General features: G+C 37.7%; 1 protein-coding gene across 8 annotated transcripts in view; it reads right to left on the bottom strand.

Annotated features, from left to right (window-relative positions):
* SEC22A (SEC22 homolog A, vesicle trafficking protein) overlaps positions 1–9636 on the bottom strand; it is an 84541-nt gene extending 74905 nt beyond the window's left edge. For 2 of the 8 annotated variants that reach the window (XR_006193230.1, XM_042903840.1), the window contains exons 1-2: positions 9590–9636; positions 3683–3883 (exon numbers count right to left, since the gene is read on the bottom strand). Coding sequence is in view for 7 of the 8 variants with exons in the window: in XM_042903840.1 (XP_042759774.1) it covers positions 3683–3883; positions 9590–9636 (248 nt within the window). In the remaining variant the exon portion in view is untranslated. The other 6 variants (XM_042903842.1, XM_042903843.1, XM_042903845.1 and 3 more) reach the window with 6 other exon arrangements.
* Positions 9637–22269: the final 12633 nt, after the last annotated feature.

Here is a 22269-nt window from a genome sequence, read left to right as displayed (position 1 = left end):
CTCAGTGGTATTCTGCAAAGAGCACCTCAATTTCTACACCAATTTGAAAACCACAATGCTAAGAGATGAGGAATCATTTATAAGCCAGAGCAGATCAATTATCTCAGTGAGCTATCTAACTACAGAGAAAGGATATAGAAATTTAAAAATAAATTTAAAATATGAAAAATATAAATGAGAAAGAAGTCAAGTAAGTTCTACAGGCAATGTATGAAGGGACTGATCATGAGAGAAATAAAATAATAGCAGCAAGGAAGGGGATTCAAGAAAAAGGAGGCCATAGGCCGGGCTTCAAGAAGGCAGACAGGCAGCCTAGTGCCAGTCTCAGGCTATGCTATGATGCTATAACTGCAAATCTCTAAATTTTATCTGGCAAGCTCATGGGTAGTTAGAAAAAGAGGTGTCACAAGAGAATTTTAAATACTCAGGTAATGTATAAACCCCCAATTTTATAGGGATTTTATAATTCAGTCTAAATGTACTGTCATATAGCATGAAAACCTCAATAAACTAGAAAACAACGAACAAGTCCTCTAATCAATGATAGAAAATACATAAAACCCAGGTTCTTGTCAAGAGTTAGAATTAAACTTATCTACTATTCAATCCTTTTAAAAAACTTGGTTACAAAAATAATGTGCATATAGGCTTTTCTAGGTGTGGTTCTGAAGGCCATGTAATCTATTTATTCCTTTAGACATTTCAAAATTGTCAGATCAGGCCAGATTAGACCACTGCTGATTCATCTCAGTCATAAACTCTCTCTCATAAAATTGCTTTTTGCATTATGTCATTTGCTTACACTGAGGAATATTGTAAGAAAAATCATAAGCTCATTGTTATGGCTGCTGGAAGAATGCTATCCAAATGCTGTCCCTCTTTACATACATCAGGTCTCAGTAACATGAAGAGCAATGTTCTTATCCCCTGGACACTGTAGCCTGTAAATGATTCATCCTCCTCCTTTGTTTTGGCCATAAGGAAGCTCAGGGCAATATTTGCAGTCCTTTTCAACAAATGAATGGACTATGCAGTTTGCATCTCCAGAAGGAAATGTTACTTCAGTTTATTATTCTCCTATCTTTATCTCTACCTTTATGTGATTCTCTTTCCTGTGCTCTTGAATTATTATATTTTTTTGTAAACTGCCTCACATCCTTTGTGGAATAAGATGAGGTACAAAGAAATAATACAAAATCTAGAACTCAAAACAGTATTGGAGGAGTGTTAAAATTTTACTACATGATACTATACTTTGAAGAGAATACAGAAAGAAAACCCACTTGCAAAAAAAAAGCTGTTCTTTAAAGTCCAGGATATCTGCCAGAATTCATATGCATTCAAACGATCTTCTATAATTCTGACATGTGTCTACTATACTATATAATATCAACTGAAACTCAGAATAATGACCAACGGTACTAAAAGAGCCTATTAAACAGAATATTAAAATGTTTCCAGTTTCTCTCCATAAAACAAAAATAGGTTAGACATCATTTTAAATATATTTTAACCATCACCACCACCACATTTTCCAGTTAAACCCTTTGAAAACCCAATTCAATGATCTTACCATTATCCAGGTGATCTAAATAATTATGGACATTCTGTAAGGGTCTATTCTGGGCATCTCAGAAACTCAGTGGGCATTTCTACCCTCACAGTTTCAACTTCTATGTGAATGATTCCAAAATCTCTACCCATCTCAATGGACTGCCTAGTCACAACCTCATGTAAAATACCCAAGATAGTGCCTAGCCTAACCCTTTCCAAAGACCTCTTTGTGTCCAATTCCAAGGTTTAAGTCATCTTTGGTATTCCATCTCTTCATCTCTGGTATTCCATCTTATCAGGCTCATTGACCATTTCTTCTTTTGAAGTGTCTCTGTGGTTGGCATTTTTCTTTTCCATTTGCACTTACATCTTATTAGTTCAGGCCCCAATTATAAGTTAATCTCTTTCTCAGACTTTCCACTTCACTGCCTCAGCATTGTTTTTTACCAAGTCACTTCCCTCAAACCTGCAATAACAGCTTCTTTTAACCTATTACATCAAAGTGACATCCCTCAGTCTGAACTTTCAGGGAAATCCAGGATCTGGCCTCACACTAATTATCTGACATTTCCCATAACTATCCCTAAATCACCATTCACTACACCAGGTCAAATGGGTGAATGTACTCCCAGTGCTAAGTCATTCTTTACTCACTCTGCCTTTCCTCTCTACACCTGAAACACCCTCTTCTCTGCCTTAACCAAATCTTATGAATTCTTCAGGACATGGCTCGTGTCTCATCTCAAAAATGAAGCCCTCTCTTAATTATATCCTTGTGGACCCTGTCCTTATCTGATTTCTTTCTGTATGCAAAATCAGTGTCAAACTTCTGAAGAGTTAATTGCCTCTGTTTCATGTGCATGCTCCCCAAGGGGTTCTTATCTATTACCATGGATTTAATTATAAATAAGCTGACCCCCAAATCTAAATCTCCATACTTGTCCTTCTTCACTAAATGTCAGACTTACACATCCAGCTGCCTACCTGACAGTGCCTCCTGAATATCTACTGGGCATCTCAGACTTAACATGTCCAAACAGAACTCTTGATTTTTACCAAAAAACATACACTCTCCAATCTTACTCATTTCAGCCCCATTAGCCAAGTAATTATGGACATTCTCTAGGCCAAAAATCTAGAGGCAACTCTTGATTATTCTCTTTTCCTCACATCCCACTACAATCCATTAGGAAGATTTGTTGGTGCTACTCCCAAAATATAGCCCCAATCCAACCATTTCTCATCATTATCACTGTCATTCAAGTTATAAGCCATCACCTCTAAATGAACTGCTTTAAGAGTTTCCTAAATGATCTCTCTGCTTCTACTCTTTCTCCTTTAGAGCACATTCTCCATACAGCAGCCAGGATGATCTACTCAAAGCCAAAACCACATTACATAACTCTCCAGCGGGCTTCCTATTACATTAGACTCAATCCAAACTCTTTATCACAGCCTAGAATGCTCTATGTAACCTGTCCCATTCCTACCTTTCTGACCTCAGCTTCTGCCACCACTGTATTAATTGTCCATACTGCTTCAGCATCTCTGGTTTTCTTTCCATCCCTTCATCAATATCAAAGGTCTTCTGCACTAGCTATTACTCTGCCTTGTTCTTTAACCACAGCATCCTTCACACGACCATCTTTTTTCTCATCTTTTAGGTCTCTGCTCAAATATTGCCTTTTCAGAGAAGCCCTAGACTACCATAAAGTCACTCTACCCCATCACCCAGTGTTACCATCTTTATATACAATAAATACAGATGAGTGCTATCCTCTCTCACTAGAATGTAAACTTCTTAAGTTCTTTGAGGTAAAGTATCATGTACATTTTTTTGTATTTCCCATTACAGTTTGCCTGGCATGTAAGAACACCAATAAATAACCTAGTGACCAACTTATAAAATACCTTCGATCTACAAAACTATAAAAATTTCTAAAGCCAGATTTAAACACAGATAAACTGCAAAAGGGGCAATGACATGACTACTGCTTTGTATAAGTTCAGAACCACGTGATTCTTGACTTGAACACACTTTCCTAATCACTCACTGATTTTTACTGCAACCACTTAAATTTCATTCGGATGGCAACCACTCGGTAAAGAGAGCAAACTGAAGTCTTACTTAATGTTATAATGTCCAGTTTTCAGTGTACATCTATCAGGAAGCTGAGCCAGTTTCTTCGAGAGCATTTTAAAATACTTCCTGCACTCCTGCACGCCTGTGCCTTGTTCATAATCAGTAGAAGCAGAAAGTGGCAGCCCATCCCTGACACGAATGACTGATGCAGATAAAATCATAGACATTTCAACCAGCAGAGAAGACCTGAAACAAAATGAACAATTTGGGTTAGATAAAAAAACTATTCGCCTCACTAATAATCAAAGATATACTAATTAAAACAATGACATACTACACTTTCCTTAATAAATTAGTTTTTAAAAAATAATACTTGCTTCTTTCTGGTGTTCTCGTAAGTATCTACAGAGGTAAATATTGAAATATTTACTCAAACTAATTTGGTGATATTCAACAGAGTTTAAAAATATTTATGCCCTTTGACCACAATATATAACCCTATCCTAACGGAAGTAATCAGATTCAGACATTTTAAACAGAAAGACATTCTTTCATAGAAATTGCCAAAAACAATCTAAACATCCAACAATAAAAGAAATGGTTAATTATAATACATCCCTATGATGGAATATAAAGCACAATAGTTATGTTTGTAAAAAACAGCTTAATAATGTGGTAAAATCCTTATATTAGGAAAAAAGCAGGATAAAAACTGCAAATGTTGTTTTCCATAAAGACAAAAAGAAGGGAGAGATAAATGGAGAAATAGATATTAGAAGGAAACATGCCAAAATTATAATAATGCTTATCTCCAGAAAACAGGATTATGTGTGATTGTTATTTTATAATTTCCTAAATTTTCATAATATCCCACAATGGCCATATATTACCTTTATAATAAGAAAAAAAATATTCATAGTAAATCTTAAAGCTAAAGGAATAGTGGTTTTAATACTGCTCTCAATCTCTTTATACCAGAAAATCATAATGGTCTCTTTTATTATATTCTGATCATGCTTCATAAAAATAGATAAAAGGACTTCACAGGCCAGGTCTGAAAGAAATCAGGTAAACGGAAACTTAGATTTAAGATATATAATACTGCTCAAATTTTAGCTTGTATAAAAACTATTGGAAGCTTGGTCAGAAAGGCAGATTTCTGAACCTCCTCCCACCCCCAAATTCTGATCCATTGACTGTGGGGTGGAGCTTGAGAATCTTCCATTTTTAACAAATTCCCATGTAAATGCTATGTTTAGTTTCTACAGATCATACTTTCAAAAACACTAAATTAAAACATGTTCACAGTCTGAAATTAAGTGATAACTCTTTCCTGACAGGCCTTCAGAGCATAATGCTACTAAATACTGCTTTGCTAGCAGTAGGGGCAACGGTGAACACTGAAAAATTTGCTAACAATTTCATAGCTTTTTTCAAGATATTGTATCTCAGGGACTAAATTAACCCTTACCTGCCCTGTTCAGATAGGTCAAGACTATCTCATTCCAAAAATGAAAAACTGAGTTAGTTAGAATATTTTAAAATGTCGCAGAAAACCAATCTGGTACCGAATCTGGAAATTAGTACTACAGCTCCTAGCTTTTGTTGCTATGTAAAGTCAAAATGTGACTATCCATTCATGATGGTAATTGACTAGAAACATTAACCCAAATAACAAAGTTAATGCATCATCTTTTCATGGGGAAATGAGAGGAATAGACAGGTATTAACATGTTCTTACTCTTTAATATTTTTCTCCTCCATTCGTTTAAAATGAAAAAAAAAAAAAAACCCAACAGAAATTAAATTACCCTTTACCATAATGGGATCTTCCAACAAAAGTTCCAACATGACATATTCAAATTATTTTTTTCTATTCAATCAGTTTCTTTCCTTTTCTAAAAGCAGTAGCAAGAGAAAGCTGGGTTCCCTCAAAGGATGATATCTAAACTAAAAACCCCTATTAAAAACTGTTACTATGTTTTGCTTATTAAACCATAATTATGATATTTAGCTTAAGAATAAGAAAGTAGGAAAATGTCTTACTTCATACCTTTAGGCATGTATTATTTAAACATAAAATGTTTTCTTCCCAAAGTTTACTGCAACACAATAAGTACTCGGGGAATCAACATGAGAGCAGGGCTGTGACTTCTAGTTTTCCAAACACCTATATTCTTAGTATTTAAAACTAGACTGTATTATTTTATGCCTGATCTGTCTAGGATCTCAACAGAAATATTAAGAATAATCTTTATTACAGAGTGGCAATTTTCATGTAATTGTCAGTTACTCTTTTATGAATTAAAAACAGAAAGATATGATTCATATTTCCTAACATATACTGAGAAACAAATACCAACCTGCAAATTCCATTCACTTAACAAACATTTATTGAGTACATACCAAATGCCAGGGACTATGCCAAAGGCTATTCCTACCCCCAAGAATCATCAATAGATGAAAAGAGCAAACACAACACAACCTGTGTTGACCACCACTTAGCTAATTAGAAAACCATTGTTAGACAAACCTGCATTTCAGATACTCCTAATACATTTGGGCTTGTAACCAAAAGCACAACACAGCACTGATAGTCCCTGTCAAAATTCTTAAAAGGTTGTCAGAAAATTGCTTCTATTAGTAGATAAGATTCTTCTGAAGAGAAAAAGTTAAATCTCTTCCTCCCAGAGTCATTTGGCCTAACATCCAAACCAGTGAACTAACAAAAGAAACTAGTATGACTGTCCAATGAATAATGTCAGGCTTAACTAATTTGTAGATGGACTTCAATCACTTTAGGATAAGCAATCTCTCCTCTATCAACTAATACCTCCCTTCTCTTTCTATCTTGGATTCTTAATGCAGTTCCTTAAAAAAAGAAAAACACTCCAATCTCATCTGGATTATGATAGTAGAAAAAGGTATCCACCCACATGAAGACCAAGCTAAGGTTAGAGTACCTTTAGAGTCTAGGCACAGTGGTGGTCGGGAAACCAAGGAAGCGTTGGGAGGAACCAAGGAAATCAAGAGGTTAACATTTGCATGGGGAGATTCAGGGCAATAGTAGTTTTATCAGGGCCATAGGTATATTTTTAGCATGATCCATTTTCCCTCACCTTTAACCCTGAAAAAAATCTGTCTTTAGATAGCAGAAAACTCATAGGGATTTGGGTACTGACCTGCATATCCTTTCCTCAAGAGCAACTGCTAAAGGAAAAAGCCCAAATTAGAATCTAGGTAGGTCTGGGAAAACATTTACCTAGAGGCTGATCTCTTCTTCAGAACCTTGTGGGGTAATGACTGTGGGCCACCAGGAAGGCAATTTCTCAAAAAGTAATTAACAAAATCCAATACAGAAGTATATTTTATATCTACTTTCAACAAGATGCTTTCATAATAGGTAAAAACATTTCATATTGCGTTAACCACTCATATTTTAAGTTCATTATTTCCCAAACTTAATTATCCAACTATCCTTTTCAGAATTCTTATATCTACATTGCACTTGTACTATTATTTACCTAAAGCAGCCTTTCAACTGACTTATTTTTTTGCCCTATCCTTAGCAATAATATCTGTGAAATCAGTTTTGAGGTGTTACATTTTTCTAATTTAGAGAATTTTTTTTTTGTTTCATCCAAATGTGTGTGTTTAATTTTTTGGGAAATTATTTAATGTTCATCTGCTTATACTCAAATTATCTTGCATGGGAAACACTCCCTTGGTACATATTTCATTGAAAATGCTGGCTGAGATCTGTGGAAATGGGGGCAGGGGTTTTGGGGGGAGAAAGCTATACTAATTATGGCACACAGGGTGGGAGCAAGACTGAGTGAAAAGGGAAGGACTCAACAGCCATAGGTTAACAGAAAGACACTTGAAAGACAGAACTTAAAAGAGGAAAAGGGGAAAGAGTGCCAAGGACAACCAGAATTTATTTTATGGCTTTGCCTATGCCCCCACCTTACCAGAAGCCTTCAATACTATTATAGGTGCTTGTACTACAAAGTATGTATAAGACCTCAGGCTCCAGAGTAAATACCCATATCTAGGAACAGGGCCCTCAATACATGCACAAATTGTGAGTCCCCAACAGTGAGGTAGGTATAATCTCCATTTACAGATGAGGAAACTGAAGGTCCCTTTCTCAATGTCACTACGAATATACAGCAGAACTGGTGCTTAAACTTAAGTATCTTGTATCTCTGTATCACTGTGCTACATCAGTCTCCTTAAACCAGCAAGGAGCAAGAAGCCAGTGATACAGAAGCTTTCTAGCTACTCTTTGAAATAATAAAAGACCACCTTACATTTTCTGTAAGAGGCAGTATAACAGTTAACAGGATGGAGTCTGGAACAAGTGCCTGGGTTCAAAAACTGGCTCCACCATGTGCTAACTGTAAACTTGGGCAAGCTTTGCCTTTCTGTATTCAATTTGCTCACCTATACATTGTGGTCACTAATAGCACGTATCTGCTAGGATTATTTTAAAGACACTAATAGTATCTACCTTACAGAGCTACATAAAGAACCTGAAACATCACCTTGAAGACTGAAAGTGCAATATTGCTTCTTATTATTAATTTACTGACTGCCCTCTAATTATCAGGCACTTTATATACTACCTGATTTAAGCCTTCCAATAACCTATGAGATAGGTACTATCAGTTCCATTTTTCCTTTGAGGATATTCAAGCTCAGAAAAGTTAAGAAATTTATTCAATTCTTAAATTCGCAAGTGACAGATTTAGATCCAGGCCTAACTCTAACCACCCTATGAGATACTGCCTCACAACGTTTTCAAGTTTCTTACTCAGGTATTTGGAAAGTCACAGGCACCCCTTTGAAAAGACCTAGGCTTCTTTTAAACATCGATATAAAACATAGATTTTTTAAAAAATCAATTCATACACACACACACACACAAAGGTACTAAATTGGTTATCATGGTTCTCAACATAAGAAATGTCCAGATATCCCATTAATTTAGGGCATGATCACACATATCAAATACTGAAATACAACCTTCAATAATGGAAAGTGTTGGTACTGTTTCAAGTACTACTTCCTTATAATCTCAGCACGTGAGCAAATTCAGAATGTAGAAAAGTGATTGTTCCACCTGTGAGATGGGATTACATCTCGCGTCTGGTGGCTGACACTTTAGCCCTGGACTTTGCCTTGGCTGTACAGGCATAGGAGGGACTGGTTCTCAAGCTCTCCAACTGCCCCCAAGAGGGTGATCCAGGAAACTGAGGAGAAAAGTCCAAAGTTGTTTTCGCTGGCAGAGAGATTCAAGCCAGCTGGGGCTCGGCCTCCTATTTTGGAGCCCTCTTACATCTGTGGAGCCAATTGCTCAGGTCTCCTATAAGCCACATTGCACCCAAAGTGCCACTAACGGGCCTTAAGAGGCTTCTTTGGCCAACGAGGTCAAATCTCTGGGCTCAATGCTCATTAAAACCCCACTGAACGCGAAGTAAGCCACTAGTTCAAATCCCACCCTGTTTTTAAAAAATAGGAAATGCCACATCAAGCTCTCTGGTCCACCTAAGTAGCCTAGGTAGATGGCCGTGTTTCTAGCAACTGGACGCCAGGGAATGCCCCCCACTGCTGGCAGCCCACAGGGACTGTCCCTCACCCGGGGTCCCCTGCCTGAGCAGTCCCATACCCAAGACAGGTCAGCCAAGGGGCAACTGCCACTCGCGCGACCCCACAGCCCCGTTAAGCTGAAGGGGAAGAAGTCCCCGCAATCCCACCCCTCCAATGCTCCGCAGCTCCAACCACCCGGCTCCCGCCCCCCAAGGCACGCGCTGGGTTCCTGCTCGGGAGGTCTGTAGTCGCGAGGGCGAGGGTCACAGCCGTGGCGGGAGGGAGGGAGAGCGAACGGACCCAATCTTGAGCGACCCTAAGAGGGTTGAGGAACGAGAACTGGGAGGGGCCAGGTCGTACCTGTCGAGCCGAGACCCGCCGCTCCAAGTGACGCGCCCGCAGTGCATTATGGGGCCAGGGAGTGGCCTTTCCTCGGGGCAGCCCCACGTCCAACGTGGCTGGCGCCTGGCGGGATCAAGCCCCGCCCCCTCCCTTCGGCCCGCCCAGGCCAATCAGGGTCTGTGGGAAGACACATTGGCCCGCCCCCTCCCCAGGTCCGAGCTTGTCCCGCCCCGTTCCAGGAAAGATTGGCAGCTTTTCACGCACCTGCGCCAAGACGTTGCAAAGTCCTCTGGTGACAGCTAATGTTGTCCTTCACAAATGAAGCTAATCTCTCCTGCTGGTCGCCGGTATCTGGAGTCAGTTCGTCTCTCACGCGGCCACACAGCAAACATTATCCAAGGAGCGGGGGGAAAAGCCCCCTCTGAGTGAGCAAGAAAAGGACTTGTCCCATCTATCACCACACAAGCAGGCACCTAACCTTGGCAAAGAAATGCCAGATGCAGACCCTACGGCCCCTTTCACCCTTTGCCTGGACATGCATTATTAAATAAACACTTGATGACTGTGTATCACGTGCCAAGCCCGGTGTTGGGCATTGGATTACAGGAAAGAACATAACACTGAATGGAATCTAAAGTGTAACAGGAGCAAGAGATGTTAAAGCATAAATCATTACATAATTATAAATTGTGATCAGTACTATGAAGAAAAACTAGTGGGTGTGATGATGAATTAATTTTGGACTATCAGGGAAGATATTTTTAAAGAAATGTCTTTTAAGTTCCAGGTATATGAAACAACCTTAAAGGATGTTTCAGGCCAAAAGAACATTAAGTGTTAGGTGGTTGGGGCATGAAAGAAATTGGTTTGTTCTAGAAATGAAAGGAAGTCAATGTGGTTGAAACGAAGGGAGCAAGCTTGGGCTGAGATGAGACAGAGGCCAGACCATGCAAGCTCTTATTGGCCACATAATAGATTTTAGACTGTATTTTGGAATGTATCCTAAGGTTAATGGGCAGCTAATATAAAATGTTAAGTAGAATCTGATTTACATATTTAAAAGCTCACTCAGGCTATTTGTGGGGAATAGTTTGGAGAAGGTCAGGAGGTGTTGCTGAAAGGCCAGTTTAGGGGCAGTTACATTAGTCAAGGCTAGAGATGATGGTGGCTTAACCTAGGGTAATGGCAGTAGAGACAGTGAGAGTTAGATAATTTCAGGACATGTATAAATGAGAGGTGGAATCTAAGGACTTGATAATGGATTGATTTTCTGGGAAGAGAAAAAAAAGAGGAGCATTAAGAATGACTCCCTAAGTAACTAGATGGATTAAGAAGGCTTTTACTGATTCAGGGAACATAGAGGAGCAAATGGTTTTGGATACAAGTTTGAGATGCTTATAAATGAGGTGTCAAACAGATTTGGATGTTTAAGTCTGGAGGTCAGAAGAAATGGCTAGACTAATTATATAAGTTTGGTGGTTGTTGGAATGGGTTAACCCAGTAATTCCACTTATAAGTATATGTGCAATAGAAATGTATTCATATGTTAACCAAAAGACATATATAAGAATGTTAACAGGATGAGCAAATTTTAGAATATTCATATAGTGGAATAGCACACAGGAAAGAGAATGAACATTTTACAACTACACACAAAACATGGATGAATTTCACAGTCATAAAATTGAATAAAAGAAGCCAGACACAAAAGTTGTTTTTTATATTATTCTACTTGTATAATAGTCAGAAACAGACAAAAATAATATATGGTAATAGAAGTTGGGATATTGGTTACCTTTAAGTATTATTAAATTTAAAAAGGGCCACTAAGGGGGCTCCTGGAGTTCTAATACTGTTGTTCTTGATCTGGGTGTTAATTACACCAGTAAGTCCAATTAATGAAAATTCATCAAGCTATACACTTAAGATTTATGCAATTTTTCAGTATGTATTATATATATATGTATTTTTTTTTGAGAGAGAGAGAGTGTGTGTGTGTAAGCAGGGGAGGGGCAAAGACAGGGGGAGAGAGAGAATCCCCCAAGCAGGCTCCATGCTATCAGCACTGAGCCCAACGTGGGGCTCAAACTCAAGAACCATGAGATCATGACCTGAGCTGAAATCAAGAGTCAGATGCTTAACTGACTGAGACACCCAGGCACCCCTTAGTATATATATTTTTTATTCAATAAAAATTTTACATTTTTAAAATGTTATGGGTGGGGCATCTGGCGGGCTCAGTCAGAAGAGCATGCAACACTTGATCTCAGGGTTGTGAGCTTTGGGTGCCATGTTGGGTGTAGAGATAACTTAAAAAAGTGGAATCTTAAAAAAATAAATAAAACTGATATGGGTGATCTAGCCATCAATAAGTTACTGGTACCAGATAACCTTCCTATCACAAACAATAGAAAACTGGACCAAATCTATGAAACAAGTGTTTTCAGACACTGGACAATAGGTACAGTAAGACTGTGATACTGGAAAGAAGGAAAACAAATAAGATGAGGCCAAAGGTTTCCCTAGATTTATTTCTGGAGGTATTTACCTAAGCACGGGATAGAAGAAAGCCAAACGGAATACAGTTCTCTTGCAAAATGAGGAGAGAGAAGTTGGAATTAGGAGAGATTCAGGCAACTTAAATCTGCAGGGCAGAATATCAGAGAAACAGCTCCAGAAATACGCATAAGGGTCTGCATGAACCTTTAGTGTAGGTTTAAGGATAGACTTCATGAGGCTAGTTAAATAACAATTACTGGGGGAACTATAAGCTGAACAACTACTAGAACTTAAGTAAAGTTTAGAAACATTCAAGTTCTGACCAATTGGAATGAAGAAACCTTATTAAACACCTGGGGCATTTGCTAGGGATACCTCAGAAAGGCCACATTTTAGAGAGAAGGCTAAAAATAAACTAGCCCAAGATTAAATGCTATCCTATACATTCAAAACAAAGCTGAAAAAGCTTATCTGCAAGTAATTAACTACTTGCTTGAATGAAACTTAATCTTTAAATAAAGACAAAATCCAGGCACCAAACCAGTAATACCTATAATGTCCATTATTCAATAAAAAATTACTGTATATGTGAAGAAGTAGGAAAATGTGAACAGGAGAAAAATCAGTCAATAGAAACAGACCCAGAAATGGTGAAGATGATGAAATTAGCAGATAGGAACTTTAAAGCAGGTGTTATAAGTGTGATCAAGAATTTGAAGAAAGACATAAATGTAGTTAAAACAATGGAAACTGTAAAAAAGAATCAGAACCTCTAGAGTAGTAAAATATAATATCCAAAATGAAAATTTCATTGGATGGGCTTAAAAGCAGCTTAGACACTGCAGAAGAAAAGATCTGTGAAGAAAGAAACTGTTCAAAAGAATGAACTATAACAAAGTGCAAGGACAAGTAAACTTGAAAATAAAATGGACAGAGCCTTAATAACCTGTAAAACAATACATATGTTAGTTATCTAACATATGTGTAACTGGAGATGCAGAAAGACAGGAGAGGAAATTTTTTAAAATATGAAGAAATAATAAAAGTTTTCTAAGACTGATAAAAAATATAAACCCATAGGTCCAAGAAAGAAAAACAACCCCAAAAATGATAAACACAAAGAAATCCTTACCAAAGCACACTATACTCACACAGTTAAAAATCAATAATTAAAAGAAAATACTAGGGGCGCCTGGGTGGCTCAGTCTCAGTCAGTTAAGCATCCAACTTCAGCTCAGGTCATGATCTCAGGGTTCTGTGAATCCGAGCCCTGCATTGGGCTCTGTGCTGACAGCTCAGAGCCTGGAGCCTGCTTCTGATTCTGTATCTGCCTCTCTCTCTGCCTCTCCCCAGCTTGTGTTCTGTTTCTCTCTGTCTCTCAAAAATAAATAAATGTTTAAAAAAAATTTTTTAAAGAAAGAAAATACTAGAAAAGATCACAGAAAAAGCCACATTCTATATAAGGAACAGACAACAATTACTACTGACTTCACATCAGAAAGAATGTAAGCCAGAATATGATAGAATAAAATCTTTACAGTCCTAAAAGAAAACCTCTGTCAATCTAGAACTTTATATCCAGCAAAAATTATTTCAAAAAATAAAGGTGAAATAAAGCACTTTCAGACAAACAAAAGATGAGAGAATTTGTTACTAGCATACCTGAACTATAACAAATGCTAAAGAAAGTTCTTCAGATTAAACAAAAATGATTCCAGATGGAAATTTGAATTTACACAAAAGAAACAAAAACTGTCAGAAATGGTGAATATGGGAGTTAATATAAAGACTTTTCTCTTTTACAATTTTCTCTAAAATATAAATAATCATTTAAATCAAACACAGTAACCAGGGCGCCTGGGTGGCTCAGTCAGTTAAGCGTCCAACTTCAGATCAGGTCATGATCTCACAGTTTGTGAGATTGAGCCCCACATGGGGCTCTCTGCTGTCAGTACAGAGCCTGTTTCAGATCCGCTGTCCCCCTCACTCGCTACCCCTCCCCTGCTCGTTCTCTCTAAATAAATAAATAAATAAATAAATAAATAAATAAATAAAAAACTTAAAAAAAAAAGAATTAGCCACTATCGGCTTACCTAAGCTCTTTAAAAAAAAAAACAAACCAGTAACAATGTTTTGTGAGGTTTATATCACATGAAGAAGTAAAATACACATTAGCAATATAAAGAAAAGGAGACTGGATATAAGGATACTATGACTGGATATGGGATACTGGTATAAGGTTCTTACACCATACTTGAAATGGTATAATTTGAAGGTAGAATGTGATAAAGATATGTATTGTAAGACAAATGACTACAAGGAAAAAGAAGAGGTATTTAAAATTTAATCAGCCGACAGAGGAATTAAAATCAGAATGCTATAAAATACTCAATCGAAAAGAAAGCAAGAAAAGAGTTAAAATGGAACAAAGAACAGATAGATAAAAACCAAATAGCCTGGGCATCTGGGTGGCTCAGTTGGTTAACCATCTGACTTTGGTTCAGGTCACGATCCCACAGTTTATGAGTTTGAGCCAGCAGTGAACTCTCACTGTCTGTGCTGACAGCTCATAGCCTAAAGCCTGCTTCAGATTATGTGTCTCCCTCTCTCTCTGCCCCTCCCCTGCTTGCTCTCTGTCTCTGTCTCTCAAAAAATAAATAATAAAAAAATTAAAAAGAAAAACAAATAGCCTATATGACTGATTTACACATAACACATATTGAAAACTATATTAAATGCAAATGGTCTAAAAGGTCTGCTTTAAAAGGCAAATTGTCTTATTGGATTTAAAAAATTAGTCAAGGCCCAACTATATGCTATCTACAAAAAATTCAGTTTAAATGTAATGACATAGATCAGTTAAAAGTAAAAAAAATGAAGAAAGAGGGTTGCCTGGGTGGCTCAGTCAGTTAAGCATCCAACGTCAGCTCAGGTCATGATCTCACAGTTTGTGAGTTTGAGCCCCACGTCAGGGACAGCACAGAGCCCACTTTGGATCCTCTGCCCCCCCTCTCTCTCTACTCTCTCTTTCTCTCAAAAATAAATAAACATTTTTTTAAAAAAAGAAAAAAAACCCCAATCACTAATTTAAAAAAAGGTGAAGTAGTTATATTAGTATCAAAGTGAACTTCAGAACAAGGAATATTATCAAGGTTAAAGAGGGATATTTTATAATGATAAGAGATTTATTTCATCAAAATAAGCACACATCCTAATAGAAATGCATCTAATAACAGAGCTTCAAATACACAAAGCAAAGATGGATAGAAGAACTGAAAGGAGAAGTAGGCAAGTCCACAATATAGGTGGAGATCTCGTCACTTTCCCTCAGTAAGTGAGAACAAGTAGACAGAAAGTCAATATGGTAATAGAAGACATGAATTAGCAACCAACTTGGCACAACTGATATTTATAAAACGGTTCACCAAACAACAGCAGAGTACACATTCTTTCCTAGCCAAGATAGACCATATGTTGGGCAATAAAAATAATTTTTTTTAATTTTTGAACATGTTTTTATTTATTTTTGAGAGAGAGAGAGCAAGCAGGGGAGGGACACAGAGAGAGAGGGAGACACAGAAACCAAAGCAAGCTCCAGGCTCCGAGCAGTCAGCACAAAGCCCAACACAGGGCTCGAACCCACAAACTGTGAGATCATGACCTGAGCCGAAGTCGGACACCCAACCGACTAAGCCACCCAGGTGTCCTGGCAGTAAAAATAATTTTTAAAAAACATTAAGCAAAAGAAACCAGATACTAAAAAGTACATTCTGTATTTGTCCATTTACATGAAGTTCTAAACAAATACAACTAATCTGTAGTGAGAAGAAAATCATAAAATGGTTGCCTCTAGTGGCTGGGTTGACTACAAAGGGGCATGAGGGAATTTTCCGGAGTTGGTGATAATGTTCTCTCTCTTTTTTTTAAAGAAATTTGAACTTTTCTTTGTTTTATGTTTATTTTTGAGAGAGGGAGAGAGAGAGAGAGAGAGACAGAACATGAACAGGATAGGGGCAGAGAGAGAGGGAGACACAGAATCCAAAGCAGGCTCCAGGCTCTGATGTGTCAGCACAGAGCCCGATGCAGGGCTCAAACCCATGAACTGTGAGATCATGACCTGAGCTGAAGTCAGATGCTTAACTGAGTGAGCCACCCAGGGGCACTCTATCTTGACAAGGGTTTGGGTTGCAGAGATGTATGCATTTTTCAGAACTCATTAAATGGTATGCTTGAGACTTTTGCATTTCATTGTATATAAATTTTATCTCAAAAGTAAAAAATAGCATAAAAATATTAAAGTCTATTTAGCAATTCCAAAACTACTTTCTGCATTTTCTAGGCCTCAGCAAATGGGTAAATACATTGAGGATAATGCAAGCCAGTTTCCTCACATCAGAGAAGGTAGTTAAAAATAAGGGAGTTATCTAAAAATAAGGAAGTTACTTAAAAATAAAGGAGTTACTTAAAAATAAAGGAACATAGTGCCATTTCCACTGAAAGGAACCAGAGATCTTGGTCGGGGCGGGGGCGGGGGGGGGGGGGGGGTGGATTTCATCTCAGTCCTGAGGCACAGAAGGAATAATGTGAGCCTGTACCATCTTGTGTCAGAAAGCAAAGAAGTACCAAAGAATGTCAGGACATAGGAGCCAGCTTAAAGGAATTCCCACAGATTCAGTCTGGGACATGATAAACATCAATCTAAACAGTGATTGTAATATTTTATAATGCATTGACTGGAATAAAAGTAATGAGTTAAACAAATACTCCATAGTCCATACACATAAATTTAAATAATAAATAAACACATTTAAAAATAAGGAGGGAAAGCTTTTCCTGATAGTAGAATGCCAAGTAATAAACACCAAAGGAGTGATGGAGTTAGAAAATCATGAACAGATGCCAATGCCAACATTACTAGTCAAAAGTTGAATGAGGGACAGGATATTTATCCATTCTCCAAACATCTCCCCAAATTGCCTATTAAACAATGGAACAACCAGGAACTTTACAGTAAAGAAGTCTGGCAGACAATGATAATGACAATGCTAATTGCAATAAGCTAAAAGTCAATAAAAATCTAACCAAAGGTTCTGGGAGGATTACAAAGTGGTAACTGACTGAGCTTGAGAGAAGCAAAAAAAAAAAAAAAAGTTTGTTTAACAAAAAGGGGTGATGTTTGAGGAGACTTACAGGAAGAAGAAAAGTGTATCAGGCAAACTGTGGTGGGGCATGGAGAATTTAGATATTTAGATATACGCATGTGGAACAGCATTAACAATTCAGGGAACTGCAAGTGATCTCCTAGTGCTACAGTGTGGATGGGAAATGAAGCAAAAAGAAAGGCCAGACTTCAAAGAGCTGATATGTCAAACTACCAAGTTTGACTTTTTCCTGCAGGCAATGGGAAGGCACTGAAGGATTTTAGGCAGAATAATAGTAAATGCATGTATTCTTAAAAGAAAGAAAGAAAGAAAGAAAGAAAGAAAGAAAGAAAGAAAGAAAGAAAGAAAGAGAAAGAAAGAAAAATAAACCTTAGTGTTTTAAAAATAAACACATTCTAGAATGGTAAAAAAAAAATGTCTAACTATAAAATAGCTATAAGAAAATAAGGATTGATTTGGCTTTGAGATAAAGAAATGTTTCTATGCATAAAAGCAATGAAGAAACCACAAAGAAAAGGATTAGAAGATCACATCAAAGTATAAAGTGTCTGTACATGAAAACAAATAAATGAAAATTCAGGCAACAAAGTGAGTGAAATATATGCAGCATATGACAAAGAATGCCAACATACCTCATCAAAATAAAAAGCTTCTGCACAGCGAAGGAAACAATCAGCAAAACTAAAAGGCAACCAACAGAATGGGAGAAGATATTTGCAAATGACATATCAGATAAAGGGTTAGTATCCAAAATCTATAAAGAACTTATCAAACTCAACATCCAAAACACAAATAATCCAGTGAAGAAATGGGCAAAAGATATGAATAGACACTTCTCCAAAGACTATATCTAGATGGCTAACAGACACTTGAAAAGATGCTCAACATCACTCATCATCAGGGAAAAACACAAATCAAAACCACAATGAGATACCACCTCACACCTGTCAGAATGGCTAACATTAACAACTCAGGCAGCAACAGATGTTGGCGAGGATGCAGAGAAAGAGGATCTCTTTGGCACTGCTGGTGGGAATGCAAACTGGTGCAGCCACTCTGGAAAACAGTATGGAAGTTCCTCAGAAAATTAGAAATAGAACTACCCTACAACGTAGCAATTGCACTACTAGGTATTTATCCAAGAGATACAGGTATACTGTTTCAAAGGGGCACATGCACCCCCATGTTTATAGCAGCACTATCAACAGTAGCCAAAGTATGGAAAGAGCCCAAATGTCCATTGATGGATGAATGGATAAAGAAGATGTGGTATATATATACAATGGAGTATTACTCAGCAATCAAAAAGAGTGAAATCTTGCCATTTGCAGCTACATGGATAGAACTAGAGGGTATTTGCTAAGCAAAATTAGTCAGAGAAAGACAAATATCATATGACTTCACTCATGTGAGGACTTTAAGATACAAAACTTCAAGATGAACTTAAGGGAAAAGAATCAAAAATAATATAAAAACAGGGAAGGGGACAAAACATGAGAGACTCTTAAATATGGAGAACAAACAGGGTTTCTGGAGGGGTTGTGGGAGGGGGATGGGCTAAATGGGTAAGGGGCACTAGGGAATCTACTCCTGAAATCTTGTTGCACTATATGCTAACTAACTAGAATGTAAATGAAAAGAGAGAGAGAGATAGAGACAGAGACAGAAAATTAGGAACATGCCCATTGCAAATGGGCAAGGGCACTAAAAAGATAATTCACAAAAGAATTATAAGTGGTCGACAAACATTTAAATGGTAATTAAACGGGGAAACATCCCACTTTTCTAGAAGGAGCTGTATTTCAGAGTAAATAAGTAGTCCCAGTTGATGAGAGAAAGCGCTGCTTAATAGAATAATAAAAATAAATATAACAGAAGGGATGACAGATTTATAAAATCATCACTTTCAACTCAAATGAAAACATTGATTAAGGCAGAAATTAGCCAGGTGGTAAAGTCAGGAGGTGAGTGGTGGATGGACAAAGGACATTCTTCTGATGCCAAAACACACCACATAGATTACCGTTCAGTTGCAAAGGGGAAAACCCACCCATCCAATGAAGTGGAAAGGTTGCTACCACTCTAATCCCAGGTCAATCTGAACATCCCCAATTGACTGTAAAATGTTATAGCTCAGCCACCTGATGTGATGCAGTAAGAAGTGCACATCACCTGTGATACATTCTTTCCAAAACAATGTTTAGCTTGAATCTATATGATAGATTCGTTACAGCTCGAATTCGTTACTAGCTCGTTACAGTTAGCTCCCCATTCACAAAAAAACACATAAAATTTTAATTTTTTAGACATAAAGTTAAAAAAAAAGTCATCATTTAACCTTTTTTTTTTTAACGTTTATTTATTTTTGAGACAGAGAGAGACAGAGCATGAACGGGGGAGGGTCAGAGAGAGGGAGACACAGAATCTGAAACAGGCTCCAGGCTCTGAGCTGTCAGCACAGAGCCCGACCCGGGGCTCGAACTCACGGACCGCGAGATCATGACCTGAGCCGAAGTCGGCCGCTTAACCGACTGAGCCACCCAGGCACCCCTCATTTAACCTTTTTAAAAGAATCTTCCTCTTACTATTTTAATGGGTATCTTCCACACAAACTTTTTTTTAAAAAAATGAAATTGGGGACGCCTGGGTGGCTCAGTTGGTTAAGTGACTGACTTTGGCTCAGGTCATGATCTCCCAGTTCGTGGGTTCAAGCCCTGCATTAGGCTCTGTGCTGACAGCTCAGAGCCTGGAACCTGCTTCGGATTCTGTGTCTCCCTCTCTCTATGCCCCTCCCCCACTTCTAATCTCTCTCTCTCTCTCTCTCTCTCTCTCTCTCTCTCTCTCTCAAAATTAAATAAACAGTAAAAAAAAAAATTTTTTTTTAATGAGATCATAGGGGCGCTTGGGTGGCTTACTTGGTTAGGCGACCAACTTCGGCTCAGGTCATGATCTCACAGTTTGTGAGTTCAAGCCCGCATCGGGCTCTGTGCTGACAGCTCAGAACCTAGAGCCTGCTTCAGATTCTGTGTCTCCCCCTTTCTCTTCCCCCCCCCTGTTCAAGCTCTGTGTCTCTCATAATAAATAAACGTTAAAATTTTTAAAAATGAGATCACATTCTACATCTTGTTCTACAACTTGATGATATTTCATGGACAATCCCTCTTCCTACCCCATCTGTCACTATCTGTGGATTTACTTCATTCTTTTTCACAGTGGCAGATGGTAATACGGATGTATGGTAAGTTATTGAATCACTTTCTATTAATGGATGTTCAGGTTCCCTTTTCATGCCATTACAAATATTGCTATCACAAACACCATCAAATGTACATCTATGTGATGTATTTAGGTAGGACAGATCCCTTGAAATAGAATTTCCTGGTTAAAGGGCATGCCAGATTGCTCTAAAAAATCCTATACTATCTTATACCATAACCAATAATGTGTGCAATTTTCCCACATCCTCAAACAAAGCTGGATTTGTATCATCAAGCTGTTTCATTTTTTCCAGTTTGAATAGTGGGGAGGGGGCGGAAGGTTACCTCATTGTTAAGCTCATAATTTTGATATTATTAATGAGGATGGCAATTGTTTTATATGTTTCTTGGAAAAATGTGTTTCATCTTTTATAAACTGCCATTCATCTGTCTCTTTGCCAAAACAATCTATGAATAACTATTAGTCTGATGAAATCCTGGATTTAAAGTAGCTTTTTTAGGGGTACCTGAGTGGCTCAGTTGGTTGAGCATCTGACTCTTGATTTTGACTCAGTTCGTGATCTCACAGTTTGTGGGTTTGAGCCCCATATCAGGCTCTGCACCCACAGTATGGAGCTTGCTTGGGATTGTCTCTCTCTCTCCCTACTTCTCTCCCCCTTCCCCATTCTCTCTCTCTCAAGATAAATAAACTTAAAAAAAAAATAAAGTAGCTTCAAATATTACAACCTCCATTAACCAAGAATAAAATGCTTCCTAGACCTTCGTTATTAATGTGTGTCTGTTTGGATCCAAAAGTCCAAAAATCTTTTTGATGTTCTCCCTTTAAAAAAATAGGCTCTCATGCCATACTTTCCAGATAGTTATATTATCATAATCTTCCAGGTGGAGAACCAGAGCACGACTGTGTTGTACTCATTTAGAGTCACAAAATGATTCAGTGGCAGACATGCATCTCAAATCCATCATTCCATCTTATTTTTCAATTATGCTCCCCACACTTTCCTTCTCCAATTCACTCCCCACCAGTCTCATTTACTGGAATAAAGAGCCAGTTAGTATTCATAGGTTTTATTCAACACATAAATATGTAAGTTCATGAAAGAAGGAAACGATCGCACATAAGCTATAAATTATTTCTTATTCCTGTTTACAAATAATGTTTTAATTACTGTATACTTCTTGGCTATAGGAAAAATGACTTAGAAATAATTTCCCCTCCAACCAAAATTCAGTAATATCTATGTTTTAGTACAGTGGTGCTTGCACAGAGAAACCTCAATGTGACATTGCTGCTATAGTTTAAGGAGAAAAAAAAAAAAAGGTAAGCTGCAAGGAAAGGACTTTAAACTTTTATTACAGGAGAGGGTTTTAGGTAGGGGAAGTTCTCCAAATCCAAAATACTGTTTCCCTAACAGCTATAAATACATCCGTCATTTCCTCACCGCCCCCATACAGCAGTGACCTTGTAGGATAGATGCAGTGAAGAGAAAAACCTATTTCAGAAATGAGGAGTTAACCATGTGGTATAACAATACCTCCTCTTTAACCATTTCCTGGGGACTATGAAATGTCACTATTAACACGGATAAAAATGATTTAAAATAACAATTACCATTTGTTTATTATATGCTAATTACTTTGCACTCTTTTTGTTTTTCTAGCAACTCTGTGCCTTAACTATTATAATTAAATTATTATTTTATAGGACTAACTAAGCCTCAGAAAATTTGGCCATGTCCCCACAGTTAGTGAATATAAGAGCCAGGATTCAAATCCAGGCTGCTGACTCACATGCTGGTTCTTTTCCCTGCGAAGCTTT

Source organism: Panthera leo, chromosome C2 (assembly GCF_018350215.1).
Source record: "Panthera leo isolate Ple1 chromosome C2, P.leo_Ple1_pat1.1, whole genome shotgun sequence".
NCBI classification, from domain to species: Eukaryota; Metazoa; Chordata; class Mammalia; order Carnivora; family Felidae; genus Panthera; species Panthera leo.
The sequence above is the reverse complement of the archived record's forward strand: the minus strand, read 5'-3'. Positions and strand labels throughout refer to the sequence as shown.